At 39.5% G+C, this 22294-nt stretch overlaps 1 protein-coding gene across 1 annotated transcript in view; it reads right to left on the reverse strand.

Moving 5' to 3' along the window:
* Positions 1-22294, reverse strand: part of Tex11 (testis expressed 11) — a 264024-nt gene that overhangs the window by 131282 nt on the left and 110448 nt on the right. Inside the window, exon 17 of the mRNA XM_021233615.2 lies at positions 8557-8659. Within this exon, the coding sequence (XP_021089274.1) occupies positions 8557-8659 (103 nt within the window). The remainder of the gene's footprint in view (positions 1-8556; positions 8660-22294) is intronic.

Consider the following 22294-nt stretch of genomic DNA (forward strand, 5'->3'; position numbering starts at 1 on the left):
GTCTTCTTGTGGAACACCTAACAACAGGAGCTGTGTCTCTTGTTGCACCCTTCTCCCATGGAGGTCTGCTGATCAGCTAGTGACTAGGAGCTTCTGGCAAAACACTTCTTGTCCTCTCCTCCCATAAAGCCTGCATGCAAGTTCCTTTTTCTTTCCATCCTTATCCTTATCTAAATGCTAATTCCTGGTTTTGGCCCACCCTTTACTGGAGGGCCCTGGGAATGTAAGCTTGGTGGTTTTTCACCATGCCTGCCACTGGTATATAAGGCTCCACTCTTGTTAAAATAAACGCCATTCTCCTTGTAAGAATGAGCCCCTGTCTTTGTCTTCATTTACATCCTTAGCCCTTCGCCTGGATTGTTGTGAAGTCTTGTAGCCCCGAAGCCCCATAACTGCGAACACTAGCTTGCTACAGTCTCTGACTCTTTTTCTTGCTTTTGGGATCCTTCTCCTCTTACTGGGTCTTGATATGCCATGTTTAGTCCATGGGAAGACTGCCCTTTCCTAAACAGAAATGGAGAGGGAGTGGATTGAAGGGTGGGAACAGAGTAGGGCAGTCAGAGGGACTAGAAGGAGAAGAGGGAGGAGAAACTGTGGCACGGATGTAAAATTAATCAATTAATTTAAAAATATATAAGATAAATATATAAGATAAATATTAAAATATGACTAAGGGGAAATTTTTGAAACATTTTGAGAGAAATAAAAATGGAAACAATCATCAAACCTATCCTAAGAGGGAAACTTATACATTAAAAAACTGAAAAAAAACAGTGGAAGCAAGAAAGAAAAGTCTAGTGTATGATGCACAATTATAATCCTAGAACCTTGAAGACAGAGAAGAGGATTACAAGTTCAAGATTTGTCTGTATTATATAGTGAGATCCAGTTCAGTCTGCTCTACACAGACTCTGGGATGGAAAAAGGGGTAGTGAAGAGAAATAATAATAATTATGTCAAATACAAATTAGCATTGTACCTCAAGAAACCAGAAAATGAACCCAATTTTGGCAGAAAGAAATAGATAGTGAAAATCAAAATTTAGATAAGTGACATAAAGTCTAGAAAGACAAAGATAGCCAATTAGGGGCTGCACAGGGGCAGGGGCAGCATTCACAAATGGAATCTTGAAGAGCACAGGTTTGAACAGCCTCTGAGACTGTCTGTGAAATACTATCTATGGGCCAGGAGATCATCTGCAATCCAACCCATTGCAGAGGAACTTCCAGTGGAGGGACAGAACGCCAGGAGCCAGTAAAGTAACCGGAGAGAGTCCAAGCATCAATTTTTGTACCCTGTATCTCCACCTACCACTTTCTCCCTCTACATCTAGTCCATTTAATACTTAATGTCACCTAAGCAAATCATCTCAACCCACTGTTCTTGCCCTATATCAATTAAACAAAACAAAACCAAAAAAAGAAAATGAAACAAAAACTTTCCCTTTTCGTTTGTTTTTCCTCTTCCAAAGAACAAAGCTTGTCCTGCTTTTCAGGGACTATTGCTTGATTGAACATGTTTGCTTCTCTCTTTTCAGTCTACATTTAGCCAAATTCCCCCTTTTCACGTAAATTTCCATCTATTTACATTCATTTATCACTCCAATATCAATCACTAGTTTTACAGTGTTTTTTCTTTTTCTTTCCAGTCTTATACACAGTAACTAATACATCAGCACACAGTGTTATTAATGACCCTTTATTTTCTAAAATGCTTAAGGGGTGATTGTTTTACAGTTGAATATTACTCATTTTCATAGTAGGTCTGCCCCTGGATATTGACTGTTCCTACAGACAATATTCTAATCTCAACAGAAGACTGAGGATAGAGCTTGGTGCTCTGAACACAAAATCAAACAAAAAAAATGACACTGCAGTCCTAATCCACCTAAAACATTGCAAACAATTTCACTGAAAACAAGAAAGGTGACAAACACTATTAGCTATAAAGTAACAGGCTAACCCCAACACAGTGGGTTACTTAAATACCCTACTCCCACCAATAGGTCATCATAAGAATAAATGGAGAAACATCAAATTAAATGACAATTATAAATAAAATGGACTTAATAGATACCCACAAAGCATTCCATTGAAATACTACAGAATATACATCTTTCTCATCATTCCATGGAACTTACTCAAAAACAGATTATATGTAATATGATGCAGAGCAAGTATTAAAAATCACAGAAATGGGGTGGGGAGAGGACTCAGCAGTTGAGTGCTTGCTGCTCTTGTAGATGACCAAAATTATCATCACAACACCCTCATCATGTGGGTTACAGCTTCCTGAAACTCCAGCTTCAGGGAATTCAAATCCTTCTGACCTTTTTGGGCACATGTGTGTGCATGTGGAGAGAGAGAGAGAGAGAGAGAGAGAGAGAGAGAGAGAGAGAGAGAGAGAGAGAGAGAGAGAGAGAGAGAGAGAGAGAGAGAGAGAGAGAGAGAGAGAGAGAGAGAGAGAGAGAGAGAGAGAGGAGAGAGAGAGAGAGAGAGAGAGAGAGAGGAGAGAGAGAGAGAGAGAGAGAGAGAGAGAGAGAGAGAGAGAGAGAGAGAGAGAGAGAGAGAGAGAGAGAGAGAGAGAGAGAGAGAGAGAGAGAGAGAGAGAGAGAGAGAGAGAGAGAGAGAGAGAGAGAGAGAGAGAGAGAGAGAGAGAGAGAGAGAGAGAGAGAGAGAGAGAGAGAGAGAGAGAGAGAGAGAGAGAGAGAGAGAGAGAGAGAGAGAGAGAGAGAGAGAGAGAGAGAGAGAGAGAGAGAGAGAGAGAGAGAGAGAGAGAGAGAGAGAGAGAGAGAGAGAGAGAGAGAGAGAGAGAGAGAGAGAGAGAGAGAGAGAGAGAGAGAGAGAGAGAGAGAGAGAGAGAGAGAGAGAGAGAGAGAGAGAGAGAGACAGCGCACACAAAATAAATTTAAAAAGTAAAAATAAATCTTAAAGTGTACATTAAAAAGGCGGGCGGTAGTGGCACAGGCTTTTAATCCCAGCACTTGGGAGGCAGAGCCAGGTGGATCTCTGAGTTCGAGGCCAGCCTGATCTACAGGAGCTAGTTCCAGGACAGCCTCCAAAGCCACAGAGAAAACCTGTCTTGAAAAAAAAAATTAAAGTGCACATAAAAACTGAAATAATTTCTTGTATCCCATCTGAAAACAACATAGTAAATCTAAAATTCAAGAGCAAGAGAAACTACAGAAAATTCCCAAAACTTACAGAGATTATACAACATAATATTGAATATTATTGAAGAAGTAAATCAGAAATCCTCAGAACTGAGTAAAGTGAAGACATAATGTACCGAAACCTGTAAGATACAATGAAAGAAGTCTTAAGAAAGAAGTTTACAGCCATAAGTGCCTATATTAAAAATTCAGAGAAATCTCAAATAACTTAACTATGTCCCTTAGAACCTTGGAAAAACAAGATTAGGTCAAACTCTGAAACAATGACTATAAAGAAATAATAAACATCAGAATAGTAATTAACTATATAGAACAAAATAATTACAAAGAATCAATGAAACAAGGAGTAAATTCTTTGAGGGGAAAATCAGTAAGATTGACAAGCATTTAGCCAAACTAATCAAAAGAAAGAAGACCAAAATTAATAAAGGTGGAGACAAAAAAAGGAGACAGGACAAGCTATCAATGAAGTTCAGATCATAAATGTTATGATGAAGCATGAGGGGTCTTCTAAAGGGATCCTTTGGACCTGGGTGAAGATTATGTAACTGTGGAAGCCTGGGCTGACCAGGGTACTGTCTGAGCATATTCCAGGTGACAGGGGAAGGCCAGCATAATGCCTGAATCCTTACAATACCTTAAAAACTTATATCCCACTGAATTGGAAAATCTAAAAAAATGGGTGACTTCATAGGTACATATGACTTACCAGAGTTAAGCCAAGACAATGTAAAGACTTTTGACATATCTATAACAAGTAACAGAATTGAAGTAATCAGAAAAAAGCCAAACAACCCCACCAAAAATGTCCAGGCCAACGAGGCAGTGCTGGAAAGCTCACCCAGATGGTGACAAAAGGGGAAAGCTGGCAGGCTGACCAGCCCAGCTACCACCCAGGCCCAGAACCAGGGTCATGAGTTAGCCGTTCCCAACATTCATTGTATCTATGAACTGTTGGAGCATGAAGAGGGGATGAACCTACAAAACAAAGACTGCAGGATCTCCAAGACATAACACAACAGGATATCCAAGAGGCACCCCAGTGAGAGCCCATTGCCATTGGTGCAGCACAGACTTTGAAAGAGACCAATGATTAGGCCATGAATGCTTGCAAGTGAAGATAATTGGGCCACGCTACAGCTTCCACAATGAGATTCTTCTCTTTTTTGTTGTTCTGCTTCAGTTTTGGTTTTTCTCTTAAGATTTGTTGTTTTTGCAGGGGGGAGCGGTGTTTGCAAGGATGAAGGTTGGATGCGGGGGGGGGGATCAGGATGCATAATGTGAAATCCCAAAAAGAATCAATAATACTTAAAAGAAAAAAATGTCCAATTCAAGATGGAGTATTACAGAATTCTACCAAACCTTTAAAAAACAATTAATATTAATCCTTCTTAAATTATTCCATAAAATAGAAATGAATGAAGGCTTCCAAACTCTTTTTGTGAAGCCAGTATCACATACAATGAGAGAAAGAGAGAGACAGAGACAGAGACAGACAGACAGAGGAAAAATCAGACTCTGATGAACTTAGAAGCAAAAATTTTCAATAAAATATTTGCAAATGGAATTCAAGACTACACCATAATACCATTCCTCATGATCAGGGATGGATCAACACACACAAATTGACAAATATAACACATTATATAAATAGACTCAAGCACAGAAATAACATGATAACCTCAATAGATGCAGAAAGAGTCTTTGAAAAAATCCAATGTTCTTTCACAATAAAGGCTTTGAAGAGACTAGGAATGTAGGAAACATATTTCAACATAGCAAGAGCTATATATGAGAAACCTATAATCAGCATCATGCTAAATAGAGAAAGCTCAAAGCATTTTCACGAAGACCAGATACAAGACAAGGCTGTTCACTGTCTGCATGGCTGTTAAATATGGTACTCAAAGTCTTAGCTAGAGCAGTGAAACAACAGGGGAAAACAGAAGCAATTCAAATAGAAAGGGAAGAAGTATCTTTATGTGTGGGTGATATGATTCTATACATAAGGGACCCTAATAACTCCACCAGGAAACATTTAGAATTTACAAATATTTTCAGTGAAGAATACAAAACTTACATCCAAAAATCAGTAGCCTTTCTATATATAATGTCAAATACACTATCAGGGAGACAGTGTTAGGAATACAGCGTGAGGGAAATAAGGCAAAAGGTGGGTCTGCAGCGGTCCCGTGGCTGGTGATCAGATGATGGCTGGGATATGGGCAGAGACCTGTAGATGTGACTTATATGGAAAGTTTATTTATGGAAGGTAAGGAAATAAGGAGAGAGAAAAGAGAGAAGGAGGGAGAAACAGACAGAGAGAGACACATGGAGCTGCCTCCTCAGAGGAAAGAGAAAAGAGAGAGCTAGTGGGTAGAATTTTCCTCTTACAGGGCCAGGCTACACCTGCCATACCAGAGGGGTGGTGCACTGTGCCAGGTTCCTAAGTGGTGGGGCCATGTTTTCCTGGATTACAACAGATAGTACCTTTTACAATAGCATTAAAAAATAAAATACTTTGGAACAAACTTGGACAAGCAAATGAAAGGCTGTTTTAATGAAAACTTCAAAAACATTAAAGGAAATTGAGGAAGTCACTAGAAAGTGGAAAGAATAGATTAGAAGAATTAATATTGTAAAAACAGCTGTTCTCCCCCAAAGAAATCTACAGATGTAATGCAATAGCAATGAAAATTCTAACAATATTCTAAGATCTATGATCTCCCCAACCATGGACTTTTGCCCAGGATTACAGTAGCAGGCATGAAATCCCCTCCCCTGAACCAGGCCTCAAATCCAACCAGAAAGTCATTAGTTACCTCCTAACAGCCATGCCACTATTGTACCAGTAGTTATAGCTTGCCTAGCAGGTCAGTGTTGTGTCATATAGGGTCTAGTACTGGGTAAGACTACCGATGTATTTTCTTCCAACACACCATGCATAGCATTTTCTGGCACTATGGATGCTAGTCAGCAGGGAAGAAGTTTTTTGACACCAGAATTGAATAGCTAAAACCCTATAGTTGAAGATACCATATACCCTAGTCTCAGTACACAGAGAATCCAGCTAGAACTGAATGGGAAGCCGCTTTTAGTGCCAGAAGGTGCTGTAAAGGTTACTCAGGGAGAATTGCCATCAACTGTCTTAATCAGCTGGGAGTAACACTACTGATCAGTTAGGCAAAATGGTAACTGGTAGCAAGTCATATACGAGGGTAATCAACCACTTTATGATTGGATTTGAGGTCAGCTCCACAGGAAAAAATTCACCTTTGGTACTGGGAACTTAGTCAAAAGCCCATAGCTTGGAAGGCCATAGGCCCTACTGTGGAAGCTACTGTTGTTGTTTTGCTGCATGGGTATGATATACCCACTAAAATGCCCTCTAAATAACCTTGCTAATGCCCACAGATTAGTGTTGTTGTCAGTTGTAATCAGAGAAGCTTCTTTTCTCATTTTTGAGATTATAACTACAACATTTCTTCCTTCCTTTTCCTCCATTCAAACACTTCTATATACTTTTCCTTGCTCTCTTTCAAATTTAGGGCCTCTTTTTCCATTAATTCTTATTATATGCATATGTACATATGTATTTACATACACATTCCTAAATATAACCTGGACAATCTGTATGTCACTTGTATGTATGTTTTCAGGGCTGACCAATGAATATTTAATAACCGATTGGTGTGCTCTTCTCTGGGGAAGGCAATTTCTCCTACTCTCAGCATTCCTTAGTTGCCTGTAGTTCTTTGTGTACACCCTTGGGTCAGTTAACATCCAATCATGGATAAGGGAGGAAATCTTGAGCTCCACACCTCCTTGAAGATTGAAACACATTTAATGGTTAATGGGGGAGCATTTTATTCTGTGGTGTAACTGCTGTTAAGGTGTCCATGCTCTTATAAGTAAGCCCTTACCCATATTTCATAAACAACCCTAATGAAATTAATTAGATCTTCAAAAAAAAGGAAAATAGAAGGTGAACTAGTTGAAGAAAATGAAGGAGATCAATTGGAGTGTCAGAGGAACAAGAAAGAGTAACAGGAGATAAATATGAATATGATTGAAATATATTATATATATGATACGTCATAATAAAACTACTATTATATATTCAATATATATTATTTAAATATAAACATTTAAAGGGGGTGGTAAAATGACTTAGTGGGTAAAGGTGCTTACTTCACAAGCCTGTTGACCTGAGTCCAATCCCAGAACCCATATGAAGGTGGGAGAAAACCAATTCCATGAAGTTTTCATTTAACCTCCAAATACTATGGCATAACACACACACACATAGATAATTTTTTAATTTAATAAGTTAATTATTTCTACTTATATTAAAGTTAAAAGGAAAAGTTTAATACTGAAACTTTTTCCACTTTCACTGGTAAAAATGTTTCATGAAATTTATTTTATCCCTTAATATACTATATAACACGCCTTTAACCCCAGCATTCAGGGACAGAAGCAGGCAGATCTGTGTGAGTTCAAGGCCAACCTGGTCTACAAAGTGAGTTCGAGGACAGCCAAAGATACACAGAGAAACCCAGCCTCGAAAAACAACACACACACACACACACACACACACACACACACACACACACACACACACACACACACACACACTGAAACTGTAAATAGTTTAGTAATTCACTTGGTATAGTTTCTGTTTCCATCCATCTGCTTAAGCATCTCAATTTCCCTCATAAATGGCAAATTGTGTGTAGTTCAGATTGCTTCAGAATTTGCTCAACTACCCAAGGGTAGAAAGGCTGAAAACCTTAAATGAGTATATGCATATATATAACTAATTGAATATACACATGTGCATGTAGACACATCAGCTAAGAAACTATGCTTAAACTAATGTGAGCGCATAGCACTGGTAGGATGTGCATCATGTGTCTGCCATTCTAACACTATCACTTTGTGAAGAAAACTTCCACTTACAGATTAGAGTTTTTATTATTCTTGTACAACATTAGTTAACAGAGTCAAAAGGTACCCGAATACTTTGGTTTTTAGGTTAATTCTTAACTGATGTGTTATTATGATTGCCACTTCCTGTAACTTTCAAAAACTTTTGAGTAGGCTGGTTCAAATGGTGATGTATAAACAAGTACAGTGATAAAAATTTCCCCTAATTCTTGTCAAATATTTTCCATTTCCGATCTTCTAAATAAGTAGTCATTTTTTTAAACTTTCACATACGCTTCAGTTTCTTTGCGCATTATTGCATAATTTTTATGTAAAAGTAATTACATCTATTCAGTAAACTTGTCTTAAAAACAGTGCATCTATTTTCTTATTGTGAATCATTTTATTCTTTGAGGATTTTATTGGTCGCATTAATATATAAAGAGCTTTTATACCTCTGTCAGAGTTTTTCTCCATGATTGCAATCTTGAATATATAAAATTGAGTGAAAATGTTTGTAGGATCCTGTTGCTCGGCTTCTGCTACTGCCTCTTTAGCCTGAAAAGAAAAACATTGGGTTGATTTTATAAAAATCTTTATTGTACTTTACTAATATCATTGGTAGACACAAGAGTTGAGGGGTACTCCACTATGATAAGAATTGCCAGAAGCTGGAAACAGCCTACATGTCCCTCAACTGAGAAATGGATTAAAAAAATGTGATACATTTACACAGTGGAGTATTACTCGGCTGTTAAAAACAATGACATCGGGAAATTTGTAGGTAAATAGATGGAACTAGAAAAAAAATCATTCTGAGTAAGTTAACCCAGATCCAGAAAGACATTAGCTGTAAAGTAAAAGATTACCATCCCACAGTCCATGGACTCAGAAAGGCTAGGTAACAAGGAAGTCCCAAAGACAGACACATGGATTTCCCTGGGAAAGGGAACTAGAAGAGATTTCCTGGGTAAACAGGGGTGGGTGGGGATAGGAACATAAGGGATTGGATTGGGGGTGGGGTAGAGGGGAAGAGTAATGAAAGAGATGTCTTTATGGGGGTATTTCAGGGTCAGGTAAAACCTGGTGCAAGGGAAACTCCCATGAATCTACAAGGATGACACCAGCTAAGACTCCTTGCAATAGTGGATAGATAGCCTGAACTGGCCATCTGTAATCAGATTGGTGAATACCCCAACTATCACCATAGAGTCCTCATCCAGTAATTGATGGAAACAGACACAGAGCTCCACAACCAAGAACCAAGCTAAGCTCAGGGAATTCTGTTGAAGAGAGGGAGGAAGCATTGTAGGAGCCAGTGGGACCAAAGTCATCACAAGGGAACCCACAGAAAAAAACTAATCTGCCTCATAGGAGCTCACAGACACCAGAACAACAGCTAAGGAGCCCACATGGTACTGACCTAGGCCCTCTACATATATGTGACAGTTATGTAGCTTAGTCTACTTGAGGGATTCTAAATAGTGGGATCAGGGGCTGTCCCTAATGCTTTTGCTGGCCTTTGGGACCCTATTTATCATACTGGGTTGCCTCACTCAGCTGTAATATGAGGGGAGGAGCCTAGTCCCATGCTTTTTAACACCCAGAGGAAGCCTACCCCTTTCTGAAGAGAAACAGAGGAGGAGTGGATGGGGAGCAAAGGGGAAGGTCAGGGGAAGGAATGGAAAGAGGAAGGAGTAGAAACTGCAGTCGGGATGTAAAATAAAAGAATAAATTTAATTAATAACAAAGTATTTTGCCAGGTACTGGTGGTGCATGTTTTTAGTCCCAGCACTTGGAAGGCAGAGGCAGGCAGATCTCTGTGAGCTTGAGACCAGCCTGGTCTACAAGAGCTATTTCCAGGACAGCCTCCAAAGCCACAGAGAAACCATGTCTCAAACCAACCCCCAAAATTAAAAATCTGCAAAACGTAACTCACAAAGGACTGTCTGTCACCTCTAATATATAATGAAGTCTTAAAATTCAACAATAAGGAAACAGTTAAATTATAAATTAAGTAAGCAATTCAAGAGACACTTCATCAAGCAAAACATACATGTGGAAAATAAACATACAAAATATATGTAACATTATATAGCATCTGGGTCTAAAACTTAAACAATGAAATTCTACTACACACTTGTTATAATGACTAAAATTTAAAACTAATATTGGTAAGTTATGGTGGTATGTACTAAAACTCTTATTCACTGATAGTAGAAGTGAAAACTAATTTATCTTCTTTCAAAGACAATTTCAGTTTCTTTAAAACAAATACATTTTTGTCATAAAAATCCAACAGTTGGTGGTGTTCTGTGACTCTGAGACTAAGTAGGGATTCTTAGAATCCAACTCTACCTACCACACTGCCATCCTGCAACCCTGACCCCAGGTAGGCAACACTACACTAGCACAGTCAACAGCCACCCTACCTATCACACCACCAAGGACTACAAGAACTCCTGCAACCCCAAACCCAGGTAGAGACCTCTGAGTCTGCCTACCTCATTCATTAGGATGCTCCAGACCACAGGCATACTGTATCACTTACCCCCAGGTAGGGACCCTCAGTCTGGCCTCCAATCTACACACTACTTTCTAAGGAATGATGTGGTATCCTGTCTGTACCCTGCTCCAAGGGAGTACCACCCATACTTGCTGTGACCCTAGCCATTGACAGCTAAGAACCACCTTTAGAAACTGGTGGCCCTTCATGACTTCTGAATATCAGCAGCAAGGATATTCTAACACTACAGCTGATTTGCTCCTGGGCACAGAAATTCCTAGCTAAGCTGGGTCTTCTGACACCCCACTTGTACATCAACACAGAGTTTCACTAAGATTGAACTTCAAGCACCATTCAGCTGGTTCACAACATGGCAAATTGGGGAAACATCAAAGATTCAAGCAAGCATCCATTCAACAAAGGTGAGGCTATATCAAGACCACCACCAATGATCTGACTCCAGATGCCCAAGTCTCAGCAAAAACCACAAACAACATGGATAACTAAGACAATGCACAAAAAGATAAACATGGTATGTACTCACTCATATATGGATTTTAGACATGGAGCAGGGGATTGTCTGCCTACAATCTACACTGCCAGAGAGGCTGGGAAAGAGTGAGGACCTTAAGAGAGACATACATGATACCCCAGAGAAAGAGAAGGAGACAGGATCTCCTGAGAAGATTGGGAGCATGGGGGGAGGGGAGAGGGACCTGAGAGAAGGAGAGGGGGAGAAGAGATTGGGAGAGGAGGAAAAGGGGAGCAGGAAGTTTGAGCCAGCGGAAGAATAGAGGAGAGCAGGATGAGAGATACCATAATAGAGGGAGTCACTATAGGTTTAAGGAGAGATCTGGCACTAGGGAGATTTCCAGAGATCTACAAGGATGACACCAACTGGCAATCTAAGCAATAGTGGAGAGGCTATCTTAAATGCCCTTCCCCTATAATGAGATTGATAACTACCTTATATCCCATCCTAGAAACTTCATGCTGTGGCTGATGGAAGCAGAGGCAGACACCCACAACTAAACACTGAACTGAACTGGAACCCAGTTGCAGAGAGGGAGGAGTGATAGGCAAGGGGGTCAAGACCAGGCTGATGAAGCCCACAGAAGCAGCTGACCTGAACAAGGGGGAGCTCATGGACCTCAGACTAATGGCTGAGAGGCCAGCATGGGACTGACCCAGACCCCCAGAATATGGATGTCAGTGAGGAGGCCTCAGCAATCTATGAGGCCTCTGGTAGTAGATCAGTATTTATCCCTGGCGTACAAATGGACCTTGGGAGCCCATTCCACATGGAGGGATGCTCTCTCAACTTGGACACATGGGGGAGGACCTGGGCCCCGCCCCGATGATATGACAGACTTTGGGGATCCTCCATGGAGTGCCTCACCCTCCCTGGGGAGCAGAGGGAAGATGGGATGGAGGGCTGGTGGGGGGTGGAGGAGGAGGGGAGGGAGAGGGAGTGGGGATTGACACATGAAGCAGGCTTGTTTCTAATTTAAATTTAAAAAATTTTAAAAAGAATAACAACTGACTTTTTAATGAACACTTTGGGAACAAAAAGGGCCTTGACTGATATTCTACAAGTTGTGAAAGAAGGGAGATGTCAATGTAAACTATAATATTCTGTGAACTTGTTATAATTGGTGGAGAAAGCAACCTTCCCATGATAAAAACATATTTAAGGAACTTATGACCACTAAGCCAGCTCTACAAAAGATACCCACCCACTCCCATGCCTGTAGCCTTCTGCACACCCAGAGGCCTAGCCCCAGATCAGTGATTTATGAACCTGCTTTCTACATGAGCCACCTTTAATGAGATACTCTTTTCATCTCCCAACCTTTCTTTTGTCAGTCATCTTTCCATGCTCTAATTAAACAGATTACCAAACAGATTTACTTGGCCTATCTCAGGTCACACATCTCCTGTACTGGTCTAATTTGAAGAAGGCCAGATTATTACATCAGACAGATAATCAAAGAAAGAAGTCTACATGCCCAAATCAAACCACCAAAACAAAATCACTATGAATGGTCAAGAAAGCAAGTTTCCCACCAAACAAGCTAGTCCTATAGGAGTGTTCTATAATGAGAACAACTTAGATGAACTCTGGAACATAGAATTTAAAAGAAGAGTCATAAACTTTATCAAAGAATTTAAAGAACACACAAACAATTCATTGAACTCCAAGAGGGTAACAGAAAACACTTTAGTGGTGTCTAAGAAATTGAAATACATGGTTGAATGAAGTAACAAAGGTAATTCAGGTTTTGAAAACTGAATTCAGTAAACACAAACTGAAATGAAGATGGAATTGATAAACTCAATATCTCATTTAGGAGATTCAGGGAGAACACTTACAAGCAGAATGAATCAAGTAGAAGATAGAATAGCAGAAGTGAAAAATAAAGTAGAAGACATATATGAAATAAAGAAAATGGAAGGCAAAAAACACAGGAAAGGAATGTGCAGGAAATGTGGGACACCACCAAAAGACCATATATTTGAATTATAGGCAGAAATGAAGGAAAGAATCCCAGATCAATTGCACAGACCAGATCTTTAGCAAGATTGTAGGAAAAATATACTCCTATAGACATAAAAAACACACAGAACTCCAACCAGACAAGACAAAAAAAACCATGGCCTATTATAGTTAAAACACTATCTTACTTAAGGTTTTTATTGCTATGATGAAAAAGAACTTTGTGGAGGAAGGGGTTTGTTTTAGCTTACATGTCACCACCACAGTTCATTATGAAGAAAAAATCAAGAAAGAAACGAAAACATTCCTGGAATTAAATGAAAATGAAAATAAATCATGACTAAACATATTAGATACATAAAAAGCAGTGCTACAAGGGTAGTTTAGAGCCCTAGGTATCTACATTAAAAGATCAGAGAGAGAAAAACTAAATACTTTATGATGTAACTCAGAAATCTGGGGGGAAAAACAAACTAAACCCAAACTCGGCGCATGACAAGAAAAAATAACAATCAAAGCAGGAATTAATGAAATAGAAACAAAGGTAGATAATACAAAGGATCAATCTAAGAGCTGGTTCTTGGCCTAACTAATCAAAATAAAGGAATGACCCAAATTAACGGAATTAGAAATGAACAAGAAAACATTACAGCAGACACCAAAGAAATACAGAGTATTATAGGGGAATGCTTTATAAACCTATACTCCATTCAGTCCATTAAGATGGAAAATCTGAAAGAAATAGATAATTTTTGACTCATCCAAACCACCCAAGTTAAACTAAGAGACTAACAGCCTAAACATAAGCATAAAAAGGAGACTGAGACCATAATAAAATGCCACACACATGCACACAAACAAGCAAAAGCAAAGCAAAACAAACAAAAAACCTCCAGTGTAGCACAATAAATAAAAGATCCAGAGACTGATACTGGGGTTCAAACTTCAAGCTGAAGATCAGAAAAGCAAAGCAGTTGGCCACCAGTTCTTACCTCTACTTCATACTGAAAAGTGAATCTGGCTCCTCAGACTGCAATCCCAGACTGCTATACTTCTCCTCAGCTTGTTTGGAGAATTCTGAGACTGAGCCTTCCTATCCTGGATGTGGCTGGAGAATGAATGCCAGCTCTGAGACACTGTTCCTGTCTTAAATACCTTTCATGAGTCCTGGGATTAAAGGTGTGTGATCCCAAGTGCCGAGATCATCTTTATGTGAGCTTTTTCTCTTTAGGACTGGATCAATTTCATGTAGCTCAGTGTGACCTTGAACTAACAGAGATCAGTGTGCCTCTTAATCCTGAGTCCTGGGATTGAAGGTGTGTGCCTGGCATCTATGGCTTGTGGCTGACTTTGCTTTATGAATCCTCAGGGAAGCTTTAATAAATCATAAATAATATATCACCACACTTAAGGTCCAGATCAATTCATAGAAGAATTCTACCAGACTTTGAAAGAAAACTATAATCAATGTTTTAAACTCTTCAAAAACATATAGAAATAGAAAGATAACTCAGAAACTTGTTCTATGAAGCCAATAATACTCTAATAACCAAACCAGGTAAAGACACAACAAAAACAAACCTATGGACCAATACTCTGATGAACACATGTACAAAAGTCCTCAATAAAGTACCACCAAACCAAATACTAGAACATATCAAGATCATTCACCATGATCAAGTTGACTTCATCTTGGAAATGTAAGGTTGGTACAACATACATAGTCAATACATATAATAAATCAGAAAAATATACTTAAAGACAAAAATCATAAGAAATGTCATTACAAGCAGGAGAGGTCTTGGATAGAATCCAACATGCTTTCATGATAAAAGTCCTTGAGAGAGTAGGACTGGAAGGAACACACCTCAACATAATAAAGGCTATAAATGACAGACCCCACAGACAACTATATTAGTCAGGGTTCTCTAGAAAAACAAAACTCTAGAATGAATATATATATATTCATATATATACATTGCATTGTGTGCATGCGCGCGTGCGTGCGTGCGTGCGTGCGTGCGTGTGTGTGTGTGTGTGTGTGTGTGTGTGTGTGATATTTATTGGAATGACTTACAGGCTGTGGTCTTCTACCAACAGAAAGTCCAAGAATCCAGTAGTAGTTCAGTTCGAAGATGGATGTCCCAGCTGGGCTTCAATATATTCCAGCATCCCAAAGAAGTAGGCTCTAATGCCAGGGAAGGAATGAACTTACTAGAAAGAGCAAGAGTAAGCAGGCGAAGAGAGAGAGAAATCAAGCTTTCTTTTTCCATTTCCATTATATAGACTGCCATTATATAGGCTACCAACAGAAGGTATGACCAAGATTAAAGGTGTATCTAACCAACTCAAAAAGTCTGGATTAAAGGTATATCTTCCTACCTCAAAGATTCAGATAAGAAATGTGTCTTGCCACTTCAAATGATTGAGAAAAAAATCCTTCATAAGTATGCCCAGCCATTTGAGTTTTAATTAGAGATGTAGTCAAGTTGACAACCAAGAATAGTTATCATAAGTACACTCTTTGTCAATTTGACATAAATCATATCTCCTTATATCATGCTTAATTTGCAAATTAAAACAATAACTATGACATAATTACACCTAATGTGATATAACTATCCCACATACAATCGTAAATACAGTCTATATTTAACCAGGTAATAATTATGCCTAACATGATATAACTATCCCTTGTATAACCACAAATACATTATACATTTAGAACAGGTGGCAATGTCCCTTGAGGGATATTCTTTTAGTATTTCAAATTTAAACATATAGTATATATTTAAATATAATAAATAATAACATAATAAGCACTGATATTCTCTTAATTGATAAAGGAATTGAGGAAAGAAAATACAAATATATGTACAAACACCACATTCTTAACAAAATATGACAAAAACCCTCATGTCTATTATAATCCTCACTTATGCAACTGGTCACGTGGCCTTAACTGGTATTTATAACTGCCTTTCTCTACTTCCCATTCTATATATGCTCTACCCTCAGCAAGTACATCAGCAGATCTTGGCTCCTTTTCTGGAGGAGTGACTCATACCTTCATTCCTAAAGGGTCTGGGTCCTTTGTCACCCTGCGTGGATTAGGCTGTTGTAGTTTCCCATTGACTTTAATCACAGGACATGCTAGCACCAAGAGACACCCTAAAGGATCTCCTGCACTCTGCACATAATCTTTCTTGCCTCCATTGTGGAGAGGCAATCCAATTTTCTCATGGTAATCTGGATCAATCACCCTTCCTAACACTTATTACTTTCTTAGCTTGTTGGTTTAAGGACATCAGAAGTCCAGAGTGTCAGAGGAGGTATGCGGTTCCTGTTCAATGGAATGTTTGTTGTGGCTCCTAGCAGAAACACTCTCCAACTCTGGAACCAAAATTTCTAAGCCAACAGAACTTAAGGTCTTGGAAACAGGAAGCAATTATTTTCCTAGTAGGTCACCTAGGAGTGTTAGTAAGTGGAATTATTCCACTTTCCACCCCTTAATTCCTAGACCCATGGGTTCTGGTTATGGGAGAAAACATAATATACATTGGATGCTGATTCAAAGAATATACCACCTTCTGGAGAACCCTGCCCCAGCCCTCCAGGCTGCTTCCACCTAATTGATACTGTAACTGTGTCTTCAAAAGGCCATTCCATCTTTCTATCAGGCTAGCTGCTTCAGGATGGTGGGAACATGGTAAGACCAGTGGATTATCATTATCATGTACTCACTGTCACACTTCTTTGGCTGTGAAGTGAGTTCCTTCATCAGAAGCAATATTGTATGGAATACCATGATGGCAGATAAGATATTCTGTAAGTTCATGGGTCATAGTTTTGGTAGAAGTATCATGTCCAGGAAAGGCAAATTCATAACCAGAAAAAATACTCCAGTAAGGACAAAGAATTGTCCTTTTCATGGAAGAAGTGGTTCAATGTAGTCAACCTGCCACTATGTCACTGGCTGGTCACCCTGGGGAATGGTGTCATATCTAGAGCTTAATATTGATCTATGCTGTTGGCGTATCTGGCACTCACAGCAGTGGCACTCACAGGAAAACCTTGGTAAGTGGAAGTCCATGTTGTTGAGCCCATGTATAACTCCTATCTCTATCACCATGGCCACTTTGCTCATGAGCCCATTGAACAAAGACAGGACTGACTAAGGAAAGGGGCTGACTGTTCATAGAATGGGTCATCCTATCTACTTGATTACTGAACTCCTCAGTTAAGTCACCTTTTGATGTCCCATTTATGTGGGACACAGTATCTTCACATCCTTCTTCCATTTGGAGAGATCTATCTACATATTCTTCCCCAGATGTCTTTCTCACCAATTTTTCAGTCGTGCTCTTTCCAAGTCCCTGGCCATCCAGCAAATCTACTGGCTACAGCTCATGAATCAGTGAAGACTTGCACATATGGCCATTTCTCTTCTAAACAAAATGTATGACCTTGTCTACTGCTTGAAGTTCTTCCCACTGTGAAGATTTCCCTTCATCCATGTCTTTCAGGATTATCCCAGAAATGGAATTTAATGCTGCAACTGTCCACTTCTGGGTGGTGCCTGCATAATATGCAGAACCATCAGTAAACCAGGCCCTCATCTTTTCTTCCTCAGTTAACAGATCAAAGGGCTTTATACTTGGGAGCATACAGCATTGCAACAGAAGAAACCATAGGCATTTGGGCAGCTTCTTCAAGTAACTTGCGTGTGCCTTCAGGACCTGCTTGAGCCTCATCTTGTAAATACCACTTCCATTTGATAACGAATTCCTGCCATGCATGATCTACTTTATGATTTGGTGGGTCAGATAACACCCAGCTCATTATGGGCAGCTCAGGTAGCATGGTAACTTGGTGGCGCATTGTCAAATGTTCAGTTTCCACTAAGACCCATTAACAGGCAAGTGCTGTCTTTCAATGGGAAAATAGTTTGTCTACAGATAATGGTAGAGTCTTGCTCCAAAATCCCAAAGGTCTCTTCTGTGATTCACCTATAGGGTCCTGCCAAAGGCACAAAACAGCATCCCTATCTGCCACTGACACCTCAAGTACTGTAGGATCATATTGTCCAAGTGTCAAAGAAGCCTGCACAGCAGCATGGACCTGTTGAAGAGCCTTCTCCTGTTCCAAGCTCCATTCAAAGCTAGAAGCTTTCTGAGTCATTTGGTGCAGGGGCTGGAGCAACATATCCAAGTGAGTAATGTACAGTCTCCAAAATCCAAATAGACCAACTAATGTTGTTCTTCTTCCTTGTTGATGGGAGGAGCCAGGTGTAATAACTTATTCTTCACCTTAGAAGGAATATCTTTACATGCTCCATACAATTGGACTACTAAGAATTTCACTAGGTTAGAAGTCGCTTGAATTTTGGTTGGATTTTGTGGTGTTATCTTGTTTATACTTTAACAAATAAAGCTTGCCTGAAGATAGAGGGCGGGGCTAGCTAGTAGTTAATCATAGAGGTCTGGAGGTCTGTACAGGCAGACAGGAAGTGAGATGGCTGAGTAGAGAGAGGAATATAGATGGGAGGAGACAGGAACTAGGTCTCTTTTCAGGGTAAGGATTTTGCAGAGGTAAGAGCTCTAGTGGCCAGCTGCTCTGCTTCTCTAATATTTCAGCTTTCACCCCCCTAATATCTGACTCTGGGCTTTTATTATTAACAGCAATTAGAACTTGTGTTATACGTTTCCCATCCTCTGATACACATATGTGTTACCAACAAGTCTATAGTGGTTGCTACCTCCTGCCCACTTGGTCCAATCAGCATACTGTCATTAATATAGTGCACCAATGTGATATTTCATGGAGGAGACAGACGATTAAGATCTTAGCTAACTAAATTATGACACAGGGCTGGAAAGTTAATATATCCTTGAGGTAAAACTGTAAAGGTATATTGTTGGCCTTGCCAACTGAAAGCAAATTGCTTCCAGAAGTCCTTATGGACAGGTACTGAGAAAAAGGCATTTGCTAGAGCAGTAGTTGCATACCATGTACCAGGAGACATGTTAATCTGCTCAAGTAAGGATGCCACATCTGGTACAGCAGCTGCAATCAGACTCACTACCTGATTGAGTATTTAATAGTCAACTGTCATTCTCCATGATCCATCTGTCTTCTGCACTAACCAAATAGGAGAGTTAAATGAAGATTTGGCAGGAACCATTACCTCTGCACCTTTCAAGTCCTTGATGGTAGTTCTAATTTCTGTAATTCATCCAGAAATGTGATACTGGTTTGGTTCACTGTTTTCCTTGACAGAGTCAACTTTAAAAGCTTCCCAACCATAACAGCACTCACTCCACAGGTCAGGGAACCAATGTGAGAATTCTGCCAATTTCTAAGTATCTGTGGTGGTCTGACAGAAAACGGTCCCCAAAGGGAGTAGCACTATTAATAAGAGGTATGACCTTGTTAGAGTAAGTGTCTTGCAGGGGAAAGTGTGTTACTGTAAAGGCAGGCTTTAAGGACTAATATATGCTTAAGTCACACCCAGTTAGACAGACCACTTTCTGCTGCCTGCACAAGATGTAGAACTCTCAGCTATGTCTCCAGTACCATGTCTGCCTACATGCCACCATGTCCCACCAGAATGATAATGGACTGAACCTTTGAAATGTAAGCCCCCCCCATTAAATGTTTTTACTTTATAAGAGTTGCTGTGGTCATGGTGTCTCTTCATAGTAATGGAAACCCTAAGACAATATCTATCCCAATTATTCATTATGGGACTATGGGCCCACTGGACTTCAGCCAAAACTCCATTAATCACCTGACTTTTATAATCCCCTACTTTAATCGGAGGGCCACAATGTTTTGGATGGTCTCCCAGAGTCAGCATCAATCCAGTATCCAATAGACCCTAGAAAGCCTGATCATTTCCTTTTCCCCAGTGTAAAGTTACCTTGTAAAAGGCTGTAGGTACCTCTGGGGAAGGACTGGAGAAAGAATAATGGTAAAACTTTCATGTATTTTATCAAGATGTCTCCTCAGGGTAACCTGGCCATCCTCTTATCCAAGGAGTTCTTGGTCTGAAAACTGGATGAAATCCCAAAATTGGTTCATGGGCTGAGACTGCCTTTTGTCACAATCCAATGGAGCCTTTCTTTCATTTTTTTGAGAATTTTCCCACTGATACAGATCAAACAAAAATTCATTAGGCTTATTATCTATTTCATGCCTGTAAACGCCATGATGAATTAGCCAGTACCAAAGTCCCTCAGGAGTCATGCCACCATAAAATTTACTTTGCCTGTGCAGACCATTACAGGTTAGGACATTGTGGACATTACTTTGTGCTGCCCATTATGATAACTACAATCACCTTGCCTTTGGAAATTCAGTGCTACCACCTGGTCCTTGCTAGTTCTTGGCTCAATTAAATCATTACATTTAATTCATCCAGCTGCATCTCCAACCCTAAGGTCTGTCACAAATAAAAGGGAAAAAACAAAACTTTTTACATGTGCTGGTGTCCCTGTCACCATTCTGTGTCACATAGGATTCATGAAGGGCATGTCTTCTTGGCCTTCCCATTGTGGAAGACTATGTTTTACTCAGCATACCCGCTCTCGCACTGCAATCTCCCTGAGCCTTAAAATGTCTTTATCTACCAAGTCAAGGGATAACAGGCACCTCCACCTCCTTTACAGTAGGCCATCTTTTGCTTCAGTCAACCATTCAAACAAACTTTTGACACCTTTTTTTTAACTATATGAGCTTTCAACACTAAACATAGTATCTCCATTTAGTAGGATCATACCAATAAAAAATGTTATGCTCGTGTTCCTTCTACCATTATCCCACACCCTTAAAATCCATTCCCACATATATTACCCAGACTTCTTGAATGAATTAGCAAACTCATTAAACTTTTCAGTAGTGTAGCATACCACCCCCATGGACTACACTTTCTATCTCCTCTCTAGAAGCCTGCTTAGCCTTAAGTATGGCTATAGGTCTAGAGGCAACTATTAGTTGATCCTAAGGGACATCAGTAAAAATTACTGCTGGTTTAGTAGACAACAAAGGTTTAATTTCCTTAGTCATAAGTGGAAAAGGAAATATTTCAGGGGGTGGGGCAAGAGTAATCCTCTTCTGAGGGTGGAGAGGTTACTTCCTCAGTTGAGATAAACCCTTGAGAATCTGAGGGTTCAACATTCTCAACCACAATAGGATCACCCATAATCCCCATCCCAACTTAAAGGATACCATTCTTTATCAGTTAATGCCTTTACCTTAACCACCAACACCCTCCAAGGTTGGGACTTGAGCTTTCACTTTAATTCAACCAACATAATAATGAGTACTTGGTTTGATTTTATACAACTTGAGATCTGTGGCTGCTGCAGAGAAGATTCTCTTCCAGGGAGCACTTAGAAATCTTTAGACTATTTTTGCACAACAAGCTGGTCAGTTTTATCACTGAGTTCATTGTTGGCCTTCACCATATCACACATAGATCCAGAAACTTCCACTAGAAACTATCAATAATTTCAGCAACATGGCAAGGTACAGAATCGACTTTCAAAACTCAGTAGCCTCCACACACCAACAACAAACACACTGAGAAAGAGATCTTGGACACATTCCCAGTTACAATAGCATCAAAGACAATCAAATATCCTGGAATAAACCTAACCAAGTTGAAAGACCTCTATAATGAATATTCCACATCTATAAGAAAGAGATTGATAAAGATACTAGAAAATGGAAAGACACTCTTTGTTCATAGATCAGTCAAATTAATATTTTGAAAATGGCCATCCTACCAGAAGCAATTTACATATTCAATGCAATCCTGAGCAAAATACCCACAGCATTCTTCACAGAAATAGAAGAAAAAAATCCTTAAGTTCATATGGAACCACAAAAAACTACAGATATTCAAAGCAATCCTGAGCAAAATATTAACACTGGAGGGCTTGCTATTCGAGTCTTCAAGATACATTATAGAGCTATAGTAACATAAACAATATGGTACTTGCACAAAAACAGACAGGCATAGCAATGGAATAAAACAGAAAAACAAACATGAGTACTTGAAATTACAGGCAACTGTTATTTGACAAAAAGACAAAAAATGCACGGGAGAAAAGACAGCAGCTGCAACAAATGGAGCTGGGAAAACTGGATGTTCATATGTAGAGGAATAAAAATTAAAGCAAACAAT

The sequence above is a fragment of the Mesocricetus auratus genome, unplaced genomic scaffold (genome assembly GCF_017639785.1).
Source record: "Mesocricetus auratus isolate SY011 unplaced genomic scaffold, BCM_Maur_2.0 Super-Scaffold_100003, whole genome shotgun sequence".
NCBI classification, from domain to species: domain Eukaryota; kingdom Metazoa; phylum Chordata; class Mammalia; order Rodentia; family Cricetidae; genus Mesocricetus; species Mesocricetus auratus.